Source organism: Macaca thibetana, chromosome 4 (assembly GCF_024542745.1).
Source record: "Macaca thibetana thibetana isolate TM-01 chromosome 4, ASM2454274v1, whole genome shotgun sequence".
In the NCBI taxonomy this organism is placed as follows: Eukaryota; Metazoa; Chordata; class Mammalia; order Primates; family Cercopithecidae; genus Macaca; species Macaca thibetana.
Window position 1 is genome coordinate 70,651,619 of NC_065581.1, and position 24,721 is coordinate 70,676,339.

General features: G+C 45.9%; 1 protein-coding gene across 2 annotated transcripts in view; it reads right to left on the reverse strand.

Moving 5' to 3' along the window:
* KHDC1 (KH domain containing 1) overlaps window positions 1-16,400 on the reverse strand; it is a 66,062-nt gene extending 49,662 nt beyond the window's left edge. The window contains exons 1-2 of one of the 2 annotated variants that reach the window (XM_050786524.1): window positions 16,075-16,400; window positions 14,990-15,166 (exon numbers count right to left, since the gene is read on the reverse strand). In XM_050786524.1, coding sequence (XP_050642481.1) covers window positions 14,990-15,166; window positions 16,075-16,109 — 212 coding nt within the window. In that variant the 5' untranslated portion in view covers window positions 16,110-16,400. Of the gene's footprint in view, window positions 1-14,989; window positions 15,167-16,074 lie in introns of those variants that run through there. The other variant, XM_050786528.1, reaches the window with a different exon arrangement.
* Window positions 16,401-24,721: the final 8,321 nt, after the last annotated feature.

The following is a 24,721-nucleotide window of genomic DNA, read 5'->3' on the forward strand; positions in this document are numbered from 1 at the left end:
TGGTCTGGGTGACAGAGTGAGGCTCCGTCAAAGAAAAAAAAAATTAAACACACACATACACAAATCTAATGTATCAGATATCCTTAAATGCTTCTAACACTGAAAATGAGACAAATATCACAAATTAGAATGGTTATCACGTTATACATAAGTGGGTTACAAAAACTGATTTTATTATGCACGTATACTTTTTGATTTACATTTGGATTCAAACTTTTTTTGTTATACACTCCTGGCGTATGTAACATTCAAATAGTTCTCTTTCTAGCACTATGATAATCTCATCAGATCCCAACAGTTGGGGAGGAGGACTTAATTTCAGACTATCCAGTTTGCAAATCCATATCCCATATGCCTTTACAAATTATTTTGAATAGGTAAAATGCATTACACAAACACTATACAGTTAGCCGGGCGCAGTGGCTCAAGCCTGTAATCCCAGCACTTTGGGAGGCCGAGACGGGCGGATCACGAGGTCAGGAGATCGAGACCATCCTGGCTAACACGGTTCTCTACTAAAAAATACAAAAAATTAGCCGGGCGAGGTGGCAGGCGCCTGTAGTCCCAGCTACTCGGGAGGCTGAGGCAGGAGAATGGCGTAAACCCGGGAGGCAGAGCTTGCAGTGAGCTGAGATCCGGCCACTGCACTCCAGCCTGGGTGACAGAGCGAGACTCCGTCTCAAAAAAAAAAAAAAAAACAAAAAAAAAACCACAAAAAAAAACACTATACAGTGAAGTCTCTTTCAACCTCAAATAATCTCAGTTAATTATATCTTCTCAAAGCTATTCTATGCAAACACAAAGACATACATATATGTTTTTGTTTTTGTTTTTGTTTTGAGACAGAGTCTCACTCTGTCCCCTAGGCTAGAGTGCGGTGGTGCGATCTCAGCTTACTGCAACCTCTGCCTCCTGAGTTCAAGCAATTCTTCTGCCTCAACCTCCCAAGTAGCTGAGATTACAGGCATGTGCTACCATGCCTGACTAAATTTTGTATTTTTAGTAGAGACGAGGTTTTGCCACATTGGCAAGACTGGTGTCAAACCCCTGACCTCAGGTGATAGGCCCACCTCGGCCTCCCAAAGTGCTAGGATTACAGTCATGGGCCATCACTACCAGCCTACTATATATATTTTTAACATTGTACACAATACACACAGTTTGCACCTTTTTTCTTCATTTAATAATGTATCTTGAGGATCGTTCCATTTGGGCACTTACTTCATCTAAGTACACATTATTTTTTCTCCCACTAAAATATAGATTTCATAGTGATGAGCATGTTGGAACCGAACTGTCGATTCCCTCCTGGGCAGGGGTCGCCGCGAAGGATCACCGACACGAGATTCACAGCAGAGAGTTATTTATTACTAGCGCGCTAGGGTCCCAAGCTCTAAGTTGGCCCTGGGACCCCGACTGCTTGTTACAGGTTGTTTATATAGGCAAACACAAGTTCAAACACAGCTTATGGCGCGAAATTCAAACAAAGCTTAAGGCGCAAAATGATTGGGTCTAGCTATGGCCTGAGCAAGGTGTCTTATGCTAATTGGTTAGAGCAGGACCTTATGAGGTTTTTTCCTGGAGTTGTTGATTCCGGGAACTTCGAGGCAGGGTGGGACCCCCGGAATTGGCAGGGTGGGACCCCATGAGGTTGTTTCCCCGGAATTGGCAGGGTGGGACCCTATCAGGGTGGGTTCTTATCGAGGCAGGGTGGGACCCTATCCAGAGCCACCTGGTGTTAATTTTTTTTTCTATATGAGGCCTAGTTTCTAAGTTTTATGAGACCTAGTTTCAGAGCACTTATCTTTTCACTGCTTTTTATTTTTAAATGTGTTTTTCTGTTTTTTCATGAATATTTAGCTTATATGCTATCTTTTGCCTTTGTCAGTAATGCTATTGCAATCTACATCCTTGTACATGTCAATTCTTAGAAGCAGGAGTATAAATACAGGATGAAATTCCAAACACAGATTTGCTCTGTCAAGGGGTATGCACCTTTCCAGTTGATAAGGTATTGCCAAATGTCTTCCCATTGAGGTTGAACCAATTTATATACTCACTAGCCTTGTTGCTAACATTATAACACGAGAAGCATTAAAATTGATTTTTGAACAAAATCAATGGATACGCTCTTAAGAGTTATTTCTTTTTAAAAAATCATTATTGGAAAATGCAAGCAAGAATACATGGCAAGCAGAGCCCATGCAATGGCCAGAATTCCTACAGCAGAAATGACTTTAACATTTGTTTATAAAGATTTTCTCCAAGTGATTTGTTGAAATAACTTGAGTCTTCAAGGTTTAATTTTCCAAATGTTCGCTCAAGCCTGCACTGAAATTCTGGCCTACAGTATCCTAGCAAAAATCCCCCTTTGCAAGATGCTGAGGTATATTGGCGAAACCATGGATCACATGACTCCAGGAGTTTGAGACCAGCCTGGCCAACATGGTGAAATCCTGTCTCTACTAAAAATACTAAAATTAGCCGGGCATGATGGGGCACGTCTGTAATCCCAGCTACTCAGGAGGCTGAGGCAGAAGGATCCTTGAACCTGGGAGCAGAGGTTGCAGTGAAGGCAACAGAACGAGGCTTTGTCTAAAAAAAAAAAAAAAAAGAGAGAGAGAGAGAGTCAAGGCAGGCATTCCTAGGGACCAGATAGAACCCAACTGGAGAGGAAGATGACACATTCAACATGCTGTGGAGAAGGGAAAGTGGGTTTTACCCATGATCATGTGGAATAAATGCAAGGACAGGCCCAAGTTTCCCACATGAAGCATTTCTCAATCCCATTGTCCTTGGAAAGAGTTCATCCCGTTACTGGGATCTTCCAATATAGACTAAGCTGTTGCCCTGGAAGAACTCTGTACTTTGCAATTTTTTTTTTTTTTTTTTTTTTTTTTGAGACAGAGTCTCGCTCTGTCACCCAGGCTGGAGTGCAGTGGTGCCATCTTGGCTCACTGCAACCTCCGCCTCCCGGGTTCAAGCGATTCTTCCGCCTCAGCCTTCCAAGCAGCTGGGATTACAGGCACCCGCCACTACACTTGGCTAATTTTTGTATTTTTAGTACAGACGGGGTTTCACCATGTCCGTCAGGATCACCTGACCTCAGGTGATCCACCTGCCTCGGCCTTGCAAAGTGCTGGGATTACAGGCGTGAGCCACCACGCCCGGCCTGCAAACTTTCAAGATGTTATTAGAGACAGGATTCCTCTCTGTCACCCAGTCTGGAGTGCAGTGGTACAATCATAGCTCACTGCAGCCTCCAACTGCTGAGCTCAAGCCATCCTCCCGCCTCAGCCTCTCAAGTGGCTAGGATTATATGGAGGAGCCACAGCCTGGTAAATTTCTAAGTAAACATATACTATTACACTCCTTACGAGGAGGAAGAGGGGGAGGGTGGGATGTTGAAGAGAGAGGATGCAACTTGTGGAGAGTGAATGAAGGGGAAATTCCGGCAAGGAATTGCCGACTTGAGGCTAACTTCACCTTTCAGGGTCCAGGAGGCTGGTCTCAGACCTATTGGGAGTCCCTCTTCATTAGTGAGAAAAACGGCAAGAAATGGGAGCACGCAGAAACTTCCAAGACTAGAGCCACCGGATGCCACGGACAGCACGCAGCTGGACCAGCAGGAGGGAGGGCCTTCCTGGGTCCAGAGCCCGCTTGGGAGATAGTTGGAGATTTTCTTTCAGAAGAATCCCTGGCGGAGTCTGACCGGTTCTTTCGCGCACAGCCCCTAGGGTGGTGGGCACAGCAGCCGCCCCTGCTGAAGGGACTGACGCCTCAGACCAGCAGCCCAGTTAAACGCGCTGTTCTGTGAGCAGCTGTGTTGGGGAGAGCGTGGTTCACATTCTTTTCCAACCGAGCCGCTGACTGCGGAGCTGGGAGGGTGAAGGGGTGGCCTGCCCCTCCACACCTGTGGACGTTTCTCGTTAGGTGGAACGAGAGACTTGAGAAAAGACATGAGACACAGCGACCAAGTACAGAGAAAGAAACAGTGGGCCCAGGGGACCGGCGCTCAGCGTACAGAGGACCCCTGCTGCACTGGTTTCTGAGTTCCCTCAGTATTTATGATCATTATCTTTACCATCTTGGAAAAAGGGAAGTGGCAGGACAATAGGATCATAGTAGGGAGAAGGTCAGCAGAAAGACACATGAATAAAGATCTCTGTTATATGAATAAGTTTAAGGAAAAGTTCTGTGCCTTGATATGCATATGCAAACATCTCCTTAAACATTTTTAGTGCCTAAAGAGCAGCATTGCCGCTAGCAAGTCCCACCTTCCGCCCTAAGGCGGTTTTCTCCTATCTCAGTAAATAGAACACACAATCGGGTTTTAGTCCACTGCCCAGGGACAGGCAGGAGACAGATGCCTTTCTCTCAACTGCCCAGAGGCCTTCTTTCCTCTATATCCTCTTACACTAATCCTCCTCAGCACAGACCCTTCATGGGTGTCAGACTGGGGGACGATCAAGTCTTTCCCTTCCCAGGAGGCCATATTTCAGACTATCACATGGGGAGAAACCTTGGACAATACCTAGCTTTCCTAGGCAGAGGTCCCTGCGACATTCCGCAGTGTATGTGTTCCTGGGTACCTGAGATTAAGAGAATGGTGATGACTTTTAACAAGCATGCTGCCTTCAGGCACTTGTTTAACAAAGCATATCCTGCACAGTCCCAAATCCATTAAACCTTGAGTCAACACAGCAGGTCTCTCCCAAGGATGGGGTTGGGGGTAGGGTTACAGATTAACAGCATCTCAAATACAGAACAAAATGGAGTCTCTTATGTCCACTTCTTTCTATATAGACACAGTAACAATCTGATCTCTCTTTTCCCCACAGGAGGGGGCGTGACAGAACCCAGTCATCCAAGGTCCCCCATCCCTCACCAGCTGGGACCTCGGGCTGCTCCTAGGCTGCGCTGGGTGGGTCACGGAGTTGCCCCTCTGGGCCGCGACCCTCCCCCACGCCCTGCACACGGACCCTGTGTGGCCGCCGGAGCCTCCTAAAAGCGAGGAAGGATGCAGGGGCAGAGGGCGCTTGGGTTTGCAAGCCCAGCTCAGACTCCCTGCCAGGACCCCTCGCGCTGTTGGACGCGCCAGCCTCCCGACCCTCTGGGTCCTACGGGAGGTGACAAGGATCCTGCCAACCTGGCCTGAATGGCCCAGTTTGACACAGTTCAGGTTTTCAATGCATGAGAACGTGGTGTGGTCTAGGTGGAGGGATGAGAGGAGGGGACTCTGCTGGGGTAAGTGGGGGCGGGGTAAGGAGGGGATTCTTTTCCTGGGCTGACCAGAACGCAGGGACAAAGAACACAGGGGTAGCTGAGTGAGCATGTGAGGTCCTAGGCTGGTTCCCCACCTTCTCAGGATCAGAGCCACTTACTTCCTGGTACACTCTGCAGTCTCCCGGTGTTAAATAGCATCCCTTTGCTGGAGTCTCTGGATTCATATCCATAATCTCAGCCTCCCCTCCTCATCCCCTCATGCTTACCATGAACTAACCTTGAAGGACACCACCAGAGCCCTGACTTCCGACCCACACACCTGCTACATGGAAGGTGTTCTCCACATCAGTTCAAGGCAATGTCACCCTTCAGGATGTTCAGGCTCTAACCTTGGAGTCCTCCTCCAGATTTTTCTCTCCTTCCTTCTCCTTTTGTCTCCTTTGCACTTGCAGTTCTCTTTTCCTTCGTAGCCTTTGTAGCTCATTCCCCCTTCCACTTTCCACACCACCTTCTGGTCTGTTAATTAAATATTACCTGGTTTCCACTGACACCTTCCCTGGGTTCCCAATTTAAAATTACAATATCATCCTCCTCTGCTTTTTTCTCCAAATTATATCCTCACCCAACCAATTATGTATTATTCTCATTAATCTTGCTTAATTAATTAGCAGACATTATTAATGCCTGTTTCCCCAATCACCATCACTAGATTATGAACTCCTAAGGACTCCTTCCTTCCACCACTGTTGTACCCGCTTCAGCTAGAACCTGCTGGGCACATACGTGTTCCATAAATATTTGTTGAATGAAAGACTAGGCACAACTTAGGATTCACTCCCCCATGTGGCATCCATAAGCCCTGTATGCAGGTAAAATGTCAGTGGGTTGACTAAATATTGGAAGTGGAAAAAAATTCACCTCTTTGGTTTGCAGTTGTCTAGGACCTAATTTAGGCCAATGGAAACCCAGGTTTCCTTAGAATCAAGACAGTGCCCCCAGACTTGCCACTTTACCATGCGTGTCTCACTGCTCCTCAGCATGGGTCACACATATCCAATGAATTCAAACAAAATCTTGAGATGACACAAACCTTGCCTTCATTCCCCATTTCTATCATACTCTACACAGAGTTTTGAACAGGCATTTTACAATCAACAATATATTCTTTACAATTTTCTTGGTTAGTATACATAACTCTACTTCACTGTTAAAAATTGCCTGTCTTTATATCCATTAAATGACACTTGCATATGCTCCAATTTTTCACTAATGATTTTGAGAGCATTCCGCGACACAGGTGTCTGGACCTTTCATAAGTAAACAGAATTCCTAGCGATGGAATTGTGTCTACAGTGTGGAAACACCATATAATATACCATCCTGGGTATTGTAAAAGTGAACCAACATTCTGTTAAATTTAGAGCAAGTTATAAAAACTATATGATACTTAATTCTGTGCTACATGTATAATGGTTTCTTGGAATTTTTAAAATTTTTTTTTTCTTAGAAGCAGTGTCTCACTCTCTTGCCCGGTCTGGAGTGCAGTGGCACAATCACAGATCACTGCAGCCTCAACCTTCTGGGCTCAAGTGATACTCCCACCTGACCTCCCAAGTAGCTGGGACTACAGGCATGTGCCACCATGTCCAGCTAACTTTTTTTTTTAAGAGACAGGGACCTCACTATGTTGCCCAGGTTAGTCTTGAACTCCAGGGCTCCAAGCAATCCCGCCTCAGCCTCCCAAAGTGCTGGCACTACAGGCACGAGCCACTGTACCCCGCCTGCTGGTATAGATAATGTACATTTTAAGAACTCTGTATAGATTCATTTATGTATATGTTTAGAAAAAAATTCTGGAATGGGCTGGGCACAGTGGCTCACGTCTATAATCCCAGCACTTTGGGAGGCCAAGGTGGGTGGATCACAAGGTCAGGAGTTCGAGACCATCTTGACCAAGTAGTGGTGAAACCCCGTCTCTACTGAAAAAATACAAAAATTAGCCGAGTGTGGTGGTGCACACCTGTAATCCCAGCTACTTGGGAGGCTGGGGCAGAAGAATCACTTGAAGCTGGGAGGCAGAGGTTGCAATGAGCCAAGATTGTGCCATTGCACTCCAGCCTGGACAACAAAGCAAGACTCTGTCTCAAAAAAAAAAAAAAAAAAGAAAAGGAAAGAAAGAAAAGAATTCTGGAATTAATCAAAATACAGTCACGCATCATTTAACAGGGATTCATTCCAAAAAATGCACTGTTAGGAGATTTCATAGTTGTGCAAACATTGTAGAGTGTACTTACACAAACCTAGATTGTATAGCCTACTACACACCCAAGCTATATGGTAAAAGCTTATTACCCCCAGGCTACAAACCTGTATGGCATATTATTCTACTGAATCCCGTGGGCAACTGTAATACAATGGGTAGTACTGTACTTTTTAAAGGACTGGCAGTGCAATAGGTTTGTTTACACAAGCATCATGCCAAACACTTCATGTGTTGTGCTGTCACCATTCTGACGGTTACGACACCACTAGGTTATAGGAATTTTTCAGTTCTATTATAGTCTGATGGGACCACTATTGTATGAGGCTCATCATTGACTGAAATGTCATTATGTTTTTTATATATATATAAACACACACACATATATATATATATATATATATGAGATACTATTCAGCCTAAAAAGATGGAAATCTGGCCGGGCACGGTGGCTCACACCTGTAATCCCAGCGCTTTGGGAGGCCGAGTTGGGCCGATCACATGAGGTCAGGAGTTTGAGACCAGACTGGTCAACATAGTGAAACCAGGTCTCCACTAAAAATACAAAAATCAGCTGGGTGTGATGGCGCACGCCTGTAATCCCAGCTACTCTGGAGCCTGAAGCACAAGAATTGCTTGAACCCCAGAGGCAGAAGTTGCAGTGAGTCAACATCATGCCACTGCACTCCAACCTGGGCAACAGAGTGAGACTCTGCCTCAAAAAAAATAAAAATAAAAAGATGGAAATCCTGTCATTTTCAATGACATGGATAAACTTGGAAGATATTAGGTTAAGTGAAATAAACCAGGCACAGAAAGAAAAATATCTCATGCTCTCACCTATATGTGGAATGTATAGAAGTTGAACTCATAGAGAATAAAATGGTGGTTACAAGAGTTTGGGGGTGGGGGGTTTCAGGAGCTGTTAGTGAAGAAACAACAGCTATTCCATGATAAATTTATCCATTTATCCATTGATAAATGTAGAAGGAATGAGAGAGAGAGAGAAAATCACCACCTGACCACAGTAATCATTGCCTCAGGCAAAATTTATCCCAATGCTAAAATTCGTGGGTGATGGTTTAAGCAGAAACAAGATATTTGCATAGTCTGAAGTATCTCCTCCACAATATTTAGTAATACAAATGAAAGAACCATGAGCTTTCAGTAAAGAACACAAGCAAGTGATTTCCTAGCCAAGTGATCAAAATTAACATCACCTGTCCTGAAATAGGATGCACTGAGACGGGCACATGATCACATCATTTTGTAGCGTCCTTCTCGATAATGTGTAGCTTCAGTCTAATCCTGAGAAAACATCAGACAGACCCAAACTGAGATGCATTCTTTTTTTTTTTTTTTTTTTTTTTTGAGACGGAGTCTGGCTTTGTTGCCCAGGCTGGAGTGCAGTGGCGGCATCTCCGCTCACTGCAAGCTCCGCCTCCGGGTTCACGCCATTCTCCTGCCTCAGCCTCCCAAGTAGCTGGGACTACGGGCGCCCGCCACCATGCCCGGCTAATTTTTTGTATTTTTAGTAGAGATGGGGTTTCACTGTGTTAGCCAGGATAGTCCTGAACTCCTGACCTCGTGATCCGCCCACCTCGGCCTCCCAAAGTGCTGGGATTACAGGCGTGAACCACTGCGCCCGGCCAAGATGCATTCCAGAAAATAACTGGTATTCTTCAGAAGTGTCAAGGTCATGAAAGACAGGATAGACTAAGAAACTGTGCAAGATGAGACAAGACCAAGGAGATAGGACAACTCTACATGATGTGAGATTCTGAATTGTATCCTAGAGCAGAAAAACTAAATTCATGAAAAAAATGGTGGAATGCAAATAATTTCTTAGTTTTGAAAATTATTCTATGGGCCTGGCACGGTGGCTCACGCCTGTAATCCCAAAACTTTGGGAGGCCAAGGTGGGTGGATCACCTGAGGTCAAGAGCTAGAAACCAGCCTGGCCCCTTCTCTACTAAAAGTACGAAACTTAGCCAGGCATGGTGGCAGGCGCCTGTAATCCCAGCTGCTCAGGAGCCTGACACATGAGAATCACTTGAACCCGGGAGGCGGAGGTTGCAGTGAGCCAAGATCATGCCACTGCACACCAGCCTAGGCGATAGAGCAACACTCTGTCTCAAAAAAAAAGGAAAAACAATTGTCCTACGGTTATGTAAGATGCTAACATAAGTAGAAGCTGGGTAACGGGTATATTGAAACACTATGATTTTTGAAATTCTTTTGAAAGTCTAAAATTATCTCAAAATTAAAAATGAAAAAAGTAAAGGTACAATGTATAAAATATCCTGTCACACATTAAAATACCTACATATACATGTAAAATATGCATATATCACATAAAATTTATTTGGGTAGAGCTGGTAGACTGAGAGCCATGAATGGGAGAGGATTTTCATGTTTTATTTTTATAAATATATGTAATATATTTATAAAAGGGTCTCACTATGTTGCCCAGGCTGGTCTTGAACTTCTGGGCTCCAGGGATCTCTCCCACCTTGGTCTCACAAAGTACTAGGATGACAGGCGTGAGCCACTGCACCAGCCACTTTTGTTCACACACCCTTTTATATCTATATCACATACCCTGAACTTGCTCAATGACATATATTATGTATTTTAGAACAAAATTTAAGTAAAATCAAAGAAAAGGTTGGCAACATAATGACTGGATTGCTAGACTTAGCCTAATAATTGGCTCAGGTTTCACAGAACTGGAGTGTGAAACAAGGTCCAGTTTCCTTTCTGTATCTATCAGTCACCAACATGGCTGGTCTGGGATGCTTTTTCTTTGGGGGTCTTAGAAAACTACTAAAACCCAAAGAAGGTATCAAGATATTTCCTGGTAATATTTTTGCAATTCTGGGAACATATATAACAAATTGCATCCCACTTCAGTATTAAAATAAGTATAGAGGCCGGACGCAGTGCCTCACACTTGTAATCCAAGCACTTTGGGAGGCCGAGGTGGGCGTATCACCTGAGGTAAGGAGTTCAAGACCAGCCTGGCCAATATGGTGAAACCTCATCTCTACTAAAAATACAAAAATTAGCTGGGCATGGTGGCAGACTCCTGTAATCTCAGCTTCTCAGGAGGCTGAGCACGAAAATCACTTGAACCTGGGAAGCAGAGGTTGCAGTGAGTCAAGATTGTGCTACTGCATTCCAGTCTGCCTGAGTGACAGAGCAAGACTCCATCTCAAAAAAATATATATAATATAAAATAAAATAAGTATAGAGATAATAAAGAAACAAATTTGAAGTCATAGAATCCGCATTTCTTGAACTGGTTTCAATGAAACCGTTATCTATTTTGTATTCATTACAATAACAAGGAGACAACAGAGCATACGAGCCAAGATTCATATCTCAACTTTTACATTCACTGGTTGAGTGACTTTAGATAAGTTTCTTAGTTTCTCTGTGTCTGAATTGCAAGGCAGTAATCAGAGAACCAATCTCATGGGCTTCTTTGAATATTGAAGAAGAGCACACATCCAAAACAGAAAGGACCTGGCACTTCAGCAAGCCCTCAAAGGTTAACAAATACATTTTTAAGATATTCTAGCTACTTTTAAAAGTTTTTAGCATTTAAGAGAATATAATATATTGGATTTTTGATTTAATTATTTATATTTTTTCAGACATAGTCTCACTCTGTCACCCAGGCTGGAGTGCAGTGGCATGATCTTGGCTCACTACAACCTCCACCTCCCAGGTTCAAGTGATTCTCCTGCCTCAGCCTTCCAAGTAGCTGGGATTACAGGAGCCCACCACCACACCCGGCTAATTTTTGTATTTTTAGTAGAGATGGGGTTTACCATGTTGGCCAGGATGGTCTTGGACTCCTGACCTCAAGTGATCAGACTGCCTTAGCCTCCCAAAGTGCTGGAATTACAGGCGTGAGCCACCACACCCAGCCAATTTAATTTTTGTGTATGTGTGTGTGTCTGTGTGTGTGTGTCTGTGTGACGGAGTCTCAGTCTTGTTGCCCAGGTTGGAGTGCAATAGCACAATCTTGGCTCACTGCAACCTCTCTGCCTCCCAGGTTCAAGCAATTCTCCTGCCTCAGCCTCCCAAGTAGCTGGGATTACAGACGCCCACCACCACACTTGGTTAATTTTTTTGTATTTTTAGCGGAGACGGGGTTTCACCATGTTGGCCAGGCTGGTCTCAAACTCCACCTGACGTCAGGTGATCCGCCCACCTCAGCCTCCCAAAGTGCTGGGATGACAAGCATGAGCCACCGCACCCAGCCAATTTAATTAAAATTTACATGTTTCATTCAATATATCCTATTATTATTATTATTATTATTACTACTATTATTATTATTTTGAGATGGAGTCTCGCTCTGTTGCCCAGGCTGGAGTGCTATGGCATGGTCTCAGCTCACTGCAACTTCCGCCTCCTGGGTTCAAGAGATTCTCCTGCCTCAGCCTCCCAAATAGCTGAGATTACAGGCATGCACCTGCCACCACGCCCGGCAAATTTTTTGTATTTTTAGTAGAGATGGGGTTTCACCATGTTGGCCAAGCTGGTCTGGAACTCCTGACCTCGTGATCCACTTGCCTCGCCTCCCAAAGCGCTGAGATTATAGGTGTGAGCCACCGTGCCCGGCCTCTGATTATTTTTAAATTGAGCAAATTATATTTTTAAGTCTGTAAGTTTTGCGTTATTAGTTATGAAAGCAGGTACATACGCACTTAGTGTTTTTATTGCAGAAATGTTAATTAGTATTGATAGATGAAGTAATCAGGGATCAAACAAGGTAGAAACGAGTATTCTTTCTCTTCAACCAGAATGAATCTTTCCATACAGCTCCCTGAATCCTCACCCTTCCTGCCTCCTGCTCCTACTTATGCTCCTCCTTCTACCAGAAGCTGCTCCCCTCCACCAGAGCTCTAAATCACAACCCCCTCTGCTTTCACTGGGGCTTGGAGGCTGCTACTTCTAGACTCTCCCTCCCCGTGCATCAACCCTGTCCTCCCTCACCCAACACCCTGAGTAATAAGCTCCCTCTTCCCCCAGCCTCTCTGTTTCCAGGTATTTCTTTGTTCCCCATCTCAACAAAAATTGTCCAGGTTTTCCCATCCAGGAGCATCAGTTATGCTTTCTAAAAACATCCACTAAACATATTCCACAGGCATCCCATTTAAATTTCTCAACTCACTCCAACCTGGTTTCTAAGAATCTCACTCCTGCAACTGAACTGCTTGTGCTAAAGCTAGCAGTGAGCCCTGTGGTTCACAAACCAAGGAACTATTTTTTGCCCTCATCTGTCTGGACTGCTGGACAGAATTCCCCATAATAGATAATACCCTCCTTGTAGCTTGGGGTGAGGGTTGGTGCCCAGGGTGGTGGGGGTGTGAGTTGAAGACTCCTTTAGAAAATTTTCACTTAGCCGGGCGCAATGGCTCACGCCTGTAATCCCAGCACTCTGGGAAGCCGAAGCGGGTGGATCACGAGGTCAAGAGATTGAGACCATCCTGGCCAACATGGTAAAACCCCGTCTCTACTAAAAAAACAAAAAATTAGCGGTGCGTGGTGGCGCACGCCTGTAAGTCCCAGCTACTTGGGAGGCTGAGGCAGGAGAATCGCTTGAACCCAGGAGGTAGAGGTTGCAGTGAGTTGAGATTGCGCCACTGCACTCCAACCTGGGTGACAGAGCGAGACTTCATTTCAAAAAAAAAAAAAAAAAAGCAAGAAAGAAAAGAAAATTTTCACTTGAACCCCCGAACACTGTGAGAAGACACAATTACCTTTTGAAAAGGTTTTTCCTTTTACCTTGTAAAGAACACTGAACAACACTAAACTAACGTAAATTATTTATTATATAACCATTAGAATGGCCGGGCAAGGTGGCTCATGCCTGTAATCCCAGCATTTTGGGAGGCCGAGGCGGGTGGATCATGAGGTCAGGAGTTCAAGACCAGCCTGGCCAAGATGGTGAAACCCCATCTCTATTAAAAATACAAAAATTAGCAGAGAGCGATGCCGGGCGCGATGCCGGGTGCCTGTAATCCCAGCTGCTCGGGAGGATGAGGCAGAAAATTGCTTGAACCCGGTAGGCGGAGGCTGCAATGAGCCAAGATCGGGTCACCGCACTCCAGTCTGGCAACAGAGCAAGACTCCCTCAAATTAAATAAATAAATAAATAAAACCATTAGAGCATTATTTAAAAGCTGGAGTTTTCGGTTACTTAAACCATTACAGATTTAAGAACACTTGCCCACACACATCCATTTCCCTGTCCCCGTCTTTCATAGCACAAACAGAACTGGGGTCTTGGCCTCTTGATCCCCAGGCCAGCAGGCTTTCCACAAGCAATGCCATCCCTGCCTGAGATTCCCTCAGGCCCCAGCCTTAAACGGAATGCCCAGAGGCCCACGAAGAACTGTGCAACCACCTGGCTCCTGCTCTGGCTAAAAAAAGAGAGCAGCTGATCAGGTGCATGCCTTGTGGAGCTGACCCTAGAGCTGGATTTTCAACAGCATGCATCCACATCACCTGGAGGTCTTCTTAAAACCCGAGTTTCTGTGCCTCACCCCCAGAGTTTCTGATTCTGTGGATGTGGGGTGGGTGACAGAGTTTTTGTTGTTTGTTTGTTTGTTTTTGAGACAGAGTCTTGCTCTGTCGCCCAGGCTGGAGTGCAATAATGGAGCAATCTCTGCTCACTGCAACCTCCACCTCCTGGGCTCAAGCGATTCTCCTGCCTCAGCCTCCCAAGTAGCTCAGCTAATTTTTTTTTTTTTTTTTTTTTTTTTTTTTTTTTTTTTTTTGAGACGGAGTCTTGACTCTGTCACCCAGGCTGGAGAGCAGTGGTGGATCTCGGCTCACTGCAACCTCCACCTCCCAGGATCAAGCGATTCTCCTGCCTCCGCCTCCCTAGTAGCTGGGATTACAGGCGCGCGCACCAGGCTAATTTTTGTATTTTTAGTAGAGACGGGTTTCACCATGTTGGCCAGGCTGGTCTCAAACTCCTGATCTCAAGTGATCCGCCCGCCTCGGCCTCCGAAAGTGCTGGCATTACAGGCGTGAGCCAACGCGCCTGGCAGTTTGTGTTTTTAAGGAGTTCTCAGGTGATGCTGATTTTGCTGATCGCGGGACTCCGCTTTGAGATCAGCTCTCCTAGAATATCTAAGCCATGGGGCAGACCCGCAAAAGAGATTTAGTGGAAGATGGTCCCCTAGAGGAGCTGCCCTGGGATTCCCGGGACTTCTAAACCTACAGTTCACAAATGTCCTAGATTTTCAGCCTTTGGTTGCTTCTAGCCACAATCTTCCTTTCCAACCACATCTTGCTCTTTCTACTCACAAACCAGGAGGCACACCCAGGGTTTTTTTTAACTTGGTGATTTGCAGAACTGTCCTAGGCCTTCAGACTAAGGAGCTGGAGTGATCCTGAAAGATCCCGGAAGCGAAACTCACCTTTCCTGGCACCTGGGTGAAGGAAGCTCTCCCTACCAGGACCCCTGAAGACACTCACCTCGATTTCTGCGGATCCGAAGCTGGAAAGACACTGTCCCGATCAGGTGCATCGCAAGGGTCTGGAGAAAGGGCCATCCATAAATGAAGATCAGGAGTCCGCATTCTGAGACCGTTCCAATCACAAATAAAACTCGGAACAGCCTCTGGAAGGCCGACAGCATTTCGCGATTCTCGCCTGGGAAAGGAAGTGCGCGCTAAGGCACGAGTAGTACAGCATCTCCCGGCACCTCAGGGCCCGCCCGCGGGAAGGGACCAGACGCCACCGGAGAAGCGAGGTTTAGGACGCGAAGGAAAGGGCTACTTCGGGTCGGGGTCAACCCAGACTGGACCAAGGCACAGTCTAGGTGGATTAACACAGTCTAGCCGGGCGCGGTGGCTCAAGCCTGTAATCCCAGCACTTTGGGAGGCCGAGACGGGCGGATCACGAGGTCAGGAGATCGAGACCATCCTGGCTAACACGGTGAAACCCCGTCTCTACTAAAAAATACAAAAAAAAACTAGCCGGGCGAGGTGGCGGGCGCCTGTAGTCCCGGCTACTCGGGAGGCTGAGGCAGGAGAATGGCGGGAACCCGGGAGGCGGAGCTTGCAGTGAGCTGAGATCCGGCCACAGCACTCCAGCCTGGGCGACAGAGCGAGACTCCGTCTCAAAAAAAAAAAAAAAAACACAGTCTAGGTGCCCACCGCGAGAGGTGGGCACGGGACCACATGCGGCTGGCAAGACCTCCCAGGGCTCAAGCTCCGGACTCGGTCACCAAACAACGGCGATAACATCCACGACTCGACGTAAACCATCTTTGGGCCCTGATCATTCTCCAATAACCGACTGCAACTGAGGACTGACCAAACGACAAGAACCGGCGGAGAGGACCCAGAGAACGGAGCAGCCTCCCGCAGCCCGCCTCCAGGAAAGCCCGAGGCACTGGAGCAGAAGGGTCTCGGCTCTGCGACCTAATTACACCGCCTATTTACACCGCCCTACCCGCCTCTTCCGCGGCTCGCTCCTCCGACCCGCACCCGAAGGTGCTGTCCCGCCCACGGACTCGCTCGCCCTCCATTTCTTCGATCCTTTAGACGACTTTTTACCTTTCAGGGATGCTCTCCGTCACCGCCCCTGTCATTTGGTTGCCCTCGCTGCAGTTCAAGGGCCTGGAACACTACCCAGGACTGCCAGGCCGGCGTTTTCCAGGGGCTCTAGCAGACGGCGCGTCTAGCAGACGGTTTCTGGGGCTGGAGCCAGAAACGCCGGGGCTAGGGGCTCACCGGCTGCCAAGTAGAGGGCGTCGAAAATGGGGCTGGGGTGTGGGCGACGGAAAATGGAACCCCCCCCTCCTCTGAGGAAGCCATGATCCATCCTCAAAGCCCCGGTGCTCCCGCGCCGCCTCTCCCTGCCTCCGGCGCGCTCCCCCGCCCTTCTGGGGAACCTGCGAACAGGCACTGGGCCGGGCGGCGGAACTCAGACCCTTGTGGGCTGCGCGCCTTCAGCTGGCTGTTGGCTTAGCTCGTGACCCCCTACGAGAAAACTGAGACTTCCGAACAGAAATGGCTTGAGGCCTGGGCAAGAAATATACAAGATAAGCTGGAGCACATTATAGTGCCAGAAAATAAAGTGCTCAAAAAAAAAAAAAAAAAAAAAAAAAGTGATGGGGTGGCTGGGTACGGTGGCTCATGCCTGTAATCCCAGCACCTTGGGCGGCCAAGGCGGGTGGGTCGCTTGAGGCCAGGAGTTCAAGACCAGCCTGGCCATCATGATGAAATCTCATCTCTACTAAAAATACAAAAATTAGCCAGGCATGGTGGTCCACGCCTGTAACTCTAGCTACTCTGGAGGCTGAGGTGGAGAATCACTTGGACCGGAGGCGGAGGCTGCAGTGAGCCAAGATTGTGCCATTGCACTCCAGTCTGGGCAGCAGAGCAATACTCTGTCTCAAAAAAAAAAAAAAAAAAAAAAAAAAAAAAAAGAGTGATGGGGGTATGCCAAAGGACAAAAGAAGCGGCTGAAAAAGCTCTCAATAGCCAAAAATGGAATAATTCTTTTTTTTTTTTTTTTTTTTTTTTTTTTTTTTAGATAGAGCCTCACTCTGTCACCCAGGCTGGAGTGCAGTGGTGTGATCTCGGCTTACTGCAACCTCCACCTCCCAGGTTCAAGCGATTCTCCTGCCTCAGCCTCCTGAGTAGCTGGGACTACAGGTGCCTGCCAGCATGCCCGGCTAATTTTTGTAGTTTTAGTAGAGACGGAGTTTTGCCATGTTGGCCAGGCTGGTTTCGAACTCCTGACTTTGGGATCCTCCTGCCTCAGCCTCCCAAAGTGCTGGGATTATAGGCGTGAGCCACCATGCTGGGCCTGGAATAATTTTAAAAACAAAGTATTGGATTATACCGAAAATGTAAAATGAATATCAACGATCTGAGAATGAAGGTGCATTTTTAAAAAAGAATATCCACGGTCGGGCGTGGTGGCTCAAGCCTGTAATCCCAGCACTTTGGGAGGCCGACACGGGCGAATCACGAGGTCAGGAGATTAAGACCATCCTGGCTAACACGGTGAAACCCTGTCTCTACTAAAAAATACAAAAAACTAGCTGGGCATGGTGGCCGGCGCCTATAGTCCCAGCTACTCGGGAGGCTGAGGCAGGAGAATGGCCTAAACCCGGGAGGCGGAGCTTGCAGTGAGCTGAGATCTGGCCACTGCACTCCAGCCTGGGCGACAGAGCGAGACTCCGTCTCAAAAAAAAAAAAAAAGAATATCCACGAGTTCATATCAGTATAAATAAATCCATAAATTAATATATGAAGAAAAGATGAATCTCCTGTGCAGATAAATTTTAAATAAATCATGTAGATACTTCATCCTAAGAGAGAAGAGCATAACTCCTCACTCCTGAAGTGTAGGCTGTGCCTGTTGATTTTCTTTTTTTTTTTTTTTTTTTTTTTTTTTTTTTTTTTTTGAGACGGAGTCTCGCAAAAAGAGCCTACCGGGTTCAGAAGAAGACTAGGGCCTGCCACCTGGGGTTTTTTGTATTTTTTAGTAGAGACGGGGTAACTTTACCAGTGGTCTTGATCTCCTGACCTCGTGATCCGCCCGTCTCGGCCTCCCAAAGTGCTGGGATTACAGGCTTGAGCCACCGCGCCCGGCCATGACAAAAGAGTACAGAAAGAAGAAGGGGTGGGGAAGAGTAACTTTACAGTGGAGAATCCTGACAAACGCTACTTTAGCCAGGTGATCAATGTGAACACTCATACAACATGCTGATAGTGTGTACCCTTGATATGACGTGATGAGAAACGGTACTTTAGGCCGGGTGCAGTGACTCACACATGTAATCTTGGCACTTTGTAAAACCTGAGACGGGCAGATTGCTTGAGGCCAGGAGTTTGAGACCAACCTGGCCAACATGGTAAAACCACATCTCTACCAAAAATACAAAAATTAGCCCAGCATGGTGGTGCACACCTGTAGTCCCAGCTACTCAGATGCTGAGGCACAAGAATCGCTTGAACCCAGGAGGTGAAGGTTGCAGTGAGCAAGATCATGCCACTGCACTCCAGCTTGGATGACACAGCAAGACTGTCTCAAAAAAAGAAAAACAGTACTTTATCTCTGTGATCTTCCTCTCCAAAAATCTAAAATCCGAGCCTAATCATAAGAAAATAATCAGGCTGGGCCTGGTGGCTCACACCTGCAATCCCAGCACTTTGGGAGGCTGAGGCAGGTGGATCACCTGAGGTCAGAAGTTCGAGGTCAGCCTGGCCAACATGGTGAAACCCCATCTCTATTAAATATACCAAAAATTAGCCAGGCGAAGTGGCGGGTGCCTATGATCCCAGCTACTCAGGAGGCTGAGACAGGAGAATCGCTTGAACCCAGGAGGCAGAAGTTGCAGTGAGCTAAGATAGCGCCATTGTGCTCCAGCGTGATCAACAAGAGCGAAACTCCATCTCAAAAAAAAAATAAATAAATAAAAGAAAAAGAAAAGAAAAAAGAAAAAGAAAAAAAAAAAAATCAAACAAATTCCAATAGAAAGGCATCCTAAAATGTACCTAACCAGTAGTCTTCAAAACTGCCAAGGTCATTAAAGACAAAGAATGAGAAAATGTCATAGGCAAGAAAACCTTAAGGAGAAAAATGACAATTTAAAGTGGTAATCTGAATGGGATCTTAGGACAGAAAAAAAGACATTAGGTAAAAATGTAGAAAATCCAAGTAAGTATGGGCTGGGCTTGGTGGCTCACGTTTGTAATCCCAGCACTCTGGGAGGCCGAGGTAGGCAGATCACCTGAGGTCGGGAGTTCAAGACCAGCCTGACCAACATGGAGAAAGCTGGTCTCTACTAAAAATACAAAAATTAGCTGGGCGTGGTGGCACATGCCTGTAATCCCAGCTACTCGGGAGGCTGAGGCAGGAAAATCGCTTGAACCTGGAAGCCAGAGTTTGCAGTGAGCCAAGATCGCACCATTGCTCTCCAGCCTGGGCAACAAGAGCAAAACTCCATCTCAAAAAAAAAAAAAAAAGAAAAGAAAAAAAGAAAATCTGAGTAAGTATGAACTTTATCACTATTGGTTATTAATTGTAAGAAATGTATTTGTTAACTATGTATATGATACACTTAATAATATGGGATGTTATTAGGCCGGGCATGGTGGCTCACGCCTGTAATCCCAGCACTTTGGGAGGCTGAGGTGGGCGGATCACGAGGTCAGGAATTCAAGACCAGCCTGGCCAACATAGTGAAACCCCATCTCTACTAAAAATACAAAAATTAGCCAGGTGTGGTGGCATGTACCTGTAGTCCCAGCTACTCAGGAGGCTGAGGTGGGAGAATCGCTTGAACCCGGGAGGTGGAGGTTGTAGTGAGTGAAGATCACGCCACTGCACTCCAGCCTGAGTGACAAAAAATAAATAAATAATATGGGATGTTATTAACAGAGGAAACTGGAATTATGTAGTATGGAATGGTACTGTCTGCTCAATTTTTCTATAAATTTAAAACTTTTAAATGAAGTGTGTGGTCTGGGGATGAAATTGGGCCCAGGGACCTCTCCGTCCTCCTTTCCCCATCCTTACCCCTGCTTCCCAATAACCTCTGAAGCACTAGGTCCCATAGGCCAGGCTGACCCCCTGAGCCTTGGTGTCTGCAGACTGCTGTCTCAGGTTCCTAACCAGCCCAGGGGGTCAAGGAACAGCCTGGGCACGTGGTGAGAGATCAACCCCCAGATGCACAACATCCACCTGTGCAAAGACAAACATGGCAAGACTGGGCTGCAGCTGCAGACCACCAACAAGGGGCTCTTTGTGCAGATGGTGCAGGCCAACACCACTGCATCCCTCATGCTGCTGTGCTTTGGGAACCAAATCCTACAGATTGATGGGCATGACTGTGCCAAGTGGAACATGGGAAAAGCCCATCTGGCAGAGATGAGAGGTAATTGGCCAAGAAGATTGTTATGGTCATTCAGGACAGGACAGTCCAGTGGATTGTCACCATGCACAAGGACAGCACAGGCCATGGTGGCTTCATCATCAAGAAGGGAAAGGTCTTCCCTGTGGTCAAAGGGAGCTCTGTGGTCCTCATGGACTCTTCACCAACCACCATGTGTGCCAGGTTCAAGAACATTTAACAAGCACTATGCAGAATGTCATTGGGCTGAAAGAGATCTCAGAGATTCTGGCCACAGCCAGGAACACTGTCACCCTGACCATCATCCCCACTGTGAACTATGAGCACACAGTCAAAAAGTTTTCCCCCACCCATCCTCACCATATCATGGACCACTTCATCCCAGATGCCTGAAGCCACAGGAGGGCAGCTCAGGCCCTCCCACCCTCCTGCAGAAAAGGCCAGCCACTCTTGAATGTCAGGTTGCAGCCTGCCTGCTGCCCCAGGACAAGGCTTTGTTGAGGGGATATATTCCAGATGGGTGGACTATGGTGTGAGTCTGTCATTTGTACATACAGGACTCCTTAAAGCCTCAGACTCCTAGCTGGGCTGAGGCTTGGGCAGGGCCCACAGGCAACTGATTTTCTATGCTGGTTTAGTTTTTTGTTGTTTTTTTTTTTAGAGACAGTCTTGCTCTGTCACCCAAGCTTCAGTGCAGTGGTAGGATCATAGCTCACTGCAGCCTTTCATTTCAGGGCTCAAGCAGTCCTCCCAAGTAGCTGGGATTATAGGTGCATGCTATAACACTGTGCTTTTTTTTTTTTTTTTTTTTTTTTTTTTTTTTTTTTGTAGTTTTAGTTTTTGTAGAAACAGGGTCCCACTATGTTGCCCAGGCTGGTCTCAAACTCCTGGACTCGAGCAATCCTGCCACCTCAGCCTCCCACAGTGCTGGGATTACAGGCATGAACCACCATGCTCACGCTTGACCTTCTGTGCTGGCTTAACTGCTGGGCATGGAAGAAGGCTGGCTAAACACTTAAATGTGCAACTGAATCTCTTTTAAGATTTTGCCTCTACCAAGAAAACAGTTACTTTTTTTTTTTTTTTTTTTTTTTTTTTTTGAGACGGAGTCTCGCTGTGTCTCCCAGGCTGGAGTGCAGTGGCGTGATCTCGGCTCACTGCAAGCTCCGCCTCCCGGGTTCATGCCATTCTCCCGCCTCAGCCTCCCGAGTAGCTGAGACTACAGGCGCCCGCCACCACGCCCGGCTAGTTTTTTGTATTTTTAGTAGAGACGGGGTTTCACCGTGTTAGCCAGGATAGTCTCGATCTCCTGACCTCGTGATCCACCCGCCTCGGCCTCCCAAAGTGCTGGGATTACAGGCTTGAGCCAACGCGCCCGGCCAACAGTTGCATATTTTAAAAGAAGGAAACTACATTCTGAGAACTTTTTATTTGCCTTTATTTGCTCTTTGCCAGACTGTAATAGTTATAACTTTTTACAGTCTTTTGAATAAAGATTTTATTGTAAACAAACTTAAAAAGAACTTCTAAAACCTAAAATCTATTAATAAAAACTGAATAATTATAAAATACTTACAAATGAAATTATGTGGGCCAGATGCAGTGGCTCATGCCTATAATCCCAGCACTTTGGGTGGCAAAGATAGGAGGATTACTTGAGCCCAGGAGTTCGGGACCAGCCTGGGCAATATAGTGAGACCCCCATCTCTATAAAAACAACAATAATAATTATTTTAATTTTTTTAAAATGATGTGATGTCTAGAATTTGCTTCAATCTGGATATGGGAAATATGATAAAAACAAGATTATTGATAATAGGTGAAGCTAGATAATAGGTAAATTAAGTTCATTACACTGGTCCCTCTATCTTTGTTTGAAATATTTTGTTATAGAAAGTAAAAAAAAAAATTAATTTTTTTAAAAAAAAGAATGAGTTCAAATTCTATGCCCAGATATGGAAAGGAAAAAAGTTTGAAAGTAGGTTAAGAAGGGGTATTTTACTTGCCATCTTATATCCTTCTGTACCGTGTGTGTATTAAAAAATACAGCATTAAGCCTGGGCACCGTGACTCATGCCTATAATCCAAGCACTTTGAGAGGCCGAGGTGGGTGGATTACCTGAGATCAGGAGTTTGAGGCCAGCCTGGCCGACATGATGAAATCCCGTCTCTAGTAAAAATACAAAAAATTAGCCAGGCATGGTGGTGGTAACCTGTAATCCCACTTACCCAGGAGGTTGAGGCAGGAGAATTGCTTGAACTGGGAGGCAGAGGTTGCAGTAAGCCGAGATCACGCCACTGCACTCCAGCCTGGGTGACAGAGTAAGACTTCATCTCAAAAAAAAAAAAAAAAAAAGAAAGAAATCTTGGAGTACATTTTACTAACAGAAAAAGCTCAACAGATATGCATTTAACAGAGAATAAAACTGCAAAACTTCCCAGGTCATAAAGGTGCCAGATAGGTTAGGCGCAGTGACTCATGCCTGTAATCCCAGCACTTTGGGAGGCTGAGGTGGGCAGATCCCCTGAGGTCAGGAGTTCGAGACCAGCCTGGCCAACATGACGAAAATCCATCTCTACTAAAAATACAAAAATTAGCCGGGCGTGGTGGTGGGCAGCTGTAATCCCAGCTACTCAGGAGGCTGAGGCAAGAGAATCGCTTGAACCCGGGAGGCGGAGGTTGCAGTGAGCCAAGATAGTGCCATTGCACTCCAGCCTGGACAACAAGAGCGAAACTCCATCAAAAAAAAAAAAGAAAAAGAAAAAAAAAAAGTGCCAGGTAAATGTAGGTTGTTTTTTATCATTGCTAGTTGTTGTTGATATTGTTCTCTTCTTGCTTCACCTTTGTCTGCAATTACTCAAACTGCTGTGATAGCTGCTCCTCTTCTACAGAGCTGGGGTTCTACATGACTGGGGTTCAGTGTGCCAGGAAGCCCTTGGACCAATCAGACTCAGCAAGCTGACTCATGGCTGTTCTTCCTATACATGAGAAAAATGTGACAATTCTTCCTATATATGAGAATAATAATTTGATAAATGACAACTAGGAGAGCATGGCACTCAAGTATTGAGCCATTCCCTTCCAGAAAAGAACTTTTATAGCTTACAATCCACAGGGTAGAGGATAGGAGAAATGAGGAAATTAAATGTTCTTCAAAATCTTTATCTTCTGGCCAGGCGCAGTGGCTTACACCTGTAATCCCAGCACTTTGGGAGGCTGAGGCGGGCTAATCACGAGGTCAGGAGTTCAAGACCAGCCTGACCAACATGGTGAAACCCCGTCTCTACTAAAAATACAAAAATTAGCAGGGCACAGTGGTGCACACCTGTAATCCCAGCTACTCAGGAGGCTGAGGCAGGAGAATCACTTGAACCCGGGAGGCAGAGGTTGCAGTGAGCCAAGTTCATGCCTCTGCACTCCAGCCTGGGTGACAGAGCAAGACTCCCTCTCCAAAAAAAAAAAAAAAAAACCACCACAAACAAACTTTATCTTGTTCTATATCATTATACTACTGACCACTTTATGTTTTATTGAAGCATGAAGAAAAGCAGTATATTAATGTCCTGAACAAGAGATAACTTGTTATCACTAGCTCGGGTATGAAAAAGGGAAGCAATCTGCTCATCCTCAAAAGACCTACGACCAGGCTGTGTCCTTAAAACCTGATCATCAGCCAGCCTCTCTTTCTACAGAGCTACTTCTCCAAAGAAGGGACAGGGTCTTCAACTTTTTAAGTTCTCAAACAATTCAAATTAATTTTTAAAGCCACATTAGCAAAAGGCAGATGACTGAGAAACCAATGTAACATCTGATTATTACTTAATAACATCTTGAGTAGCAAAAAAAGGACCTTCACCAAAAGAACTCAATTGGAAATATCTGTTTATAAACTTCTAATCTTACACTCATTGCAATTTTAAAAGATGCAATCAGCCAAGTGTGGTAGCTCACACCTGTAATCCCAGCACTTTGGGAAGCCGAGGCGGGCGGATCACTTGAGGTCAGGAGTTCGAGACCAGCCTGGCTAACATGGTAAAATCCCGTCTCTGCTAAAAATACAAAAATTAGCTGGATGTGTAGTCCCAGCTATTCAGGAGGCTGAGATGGGAGAATCACTTGAACCTGGGAAGCAGATGTTGTAATGAACCGAGATCATGCCATTGCTCTCCAGCCTGGGTAACACAGCGAGACTCCATCTCAAAATAAAATAAAATAAAATAAAACAAAACAAAACAAAACAAAATAAGGATGCAATCAATCAGTTTAGCCCTGGTAAAGAAAATGAAGTGTTCTCGACTTTGGCTACAAAGTACCTTAAAGGATCTTAGACCAA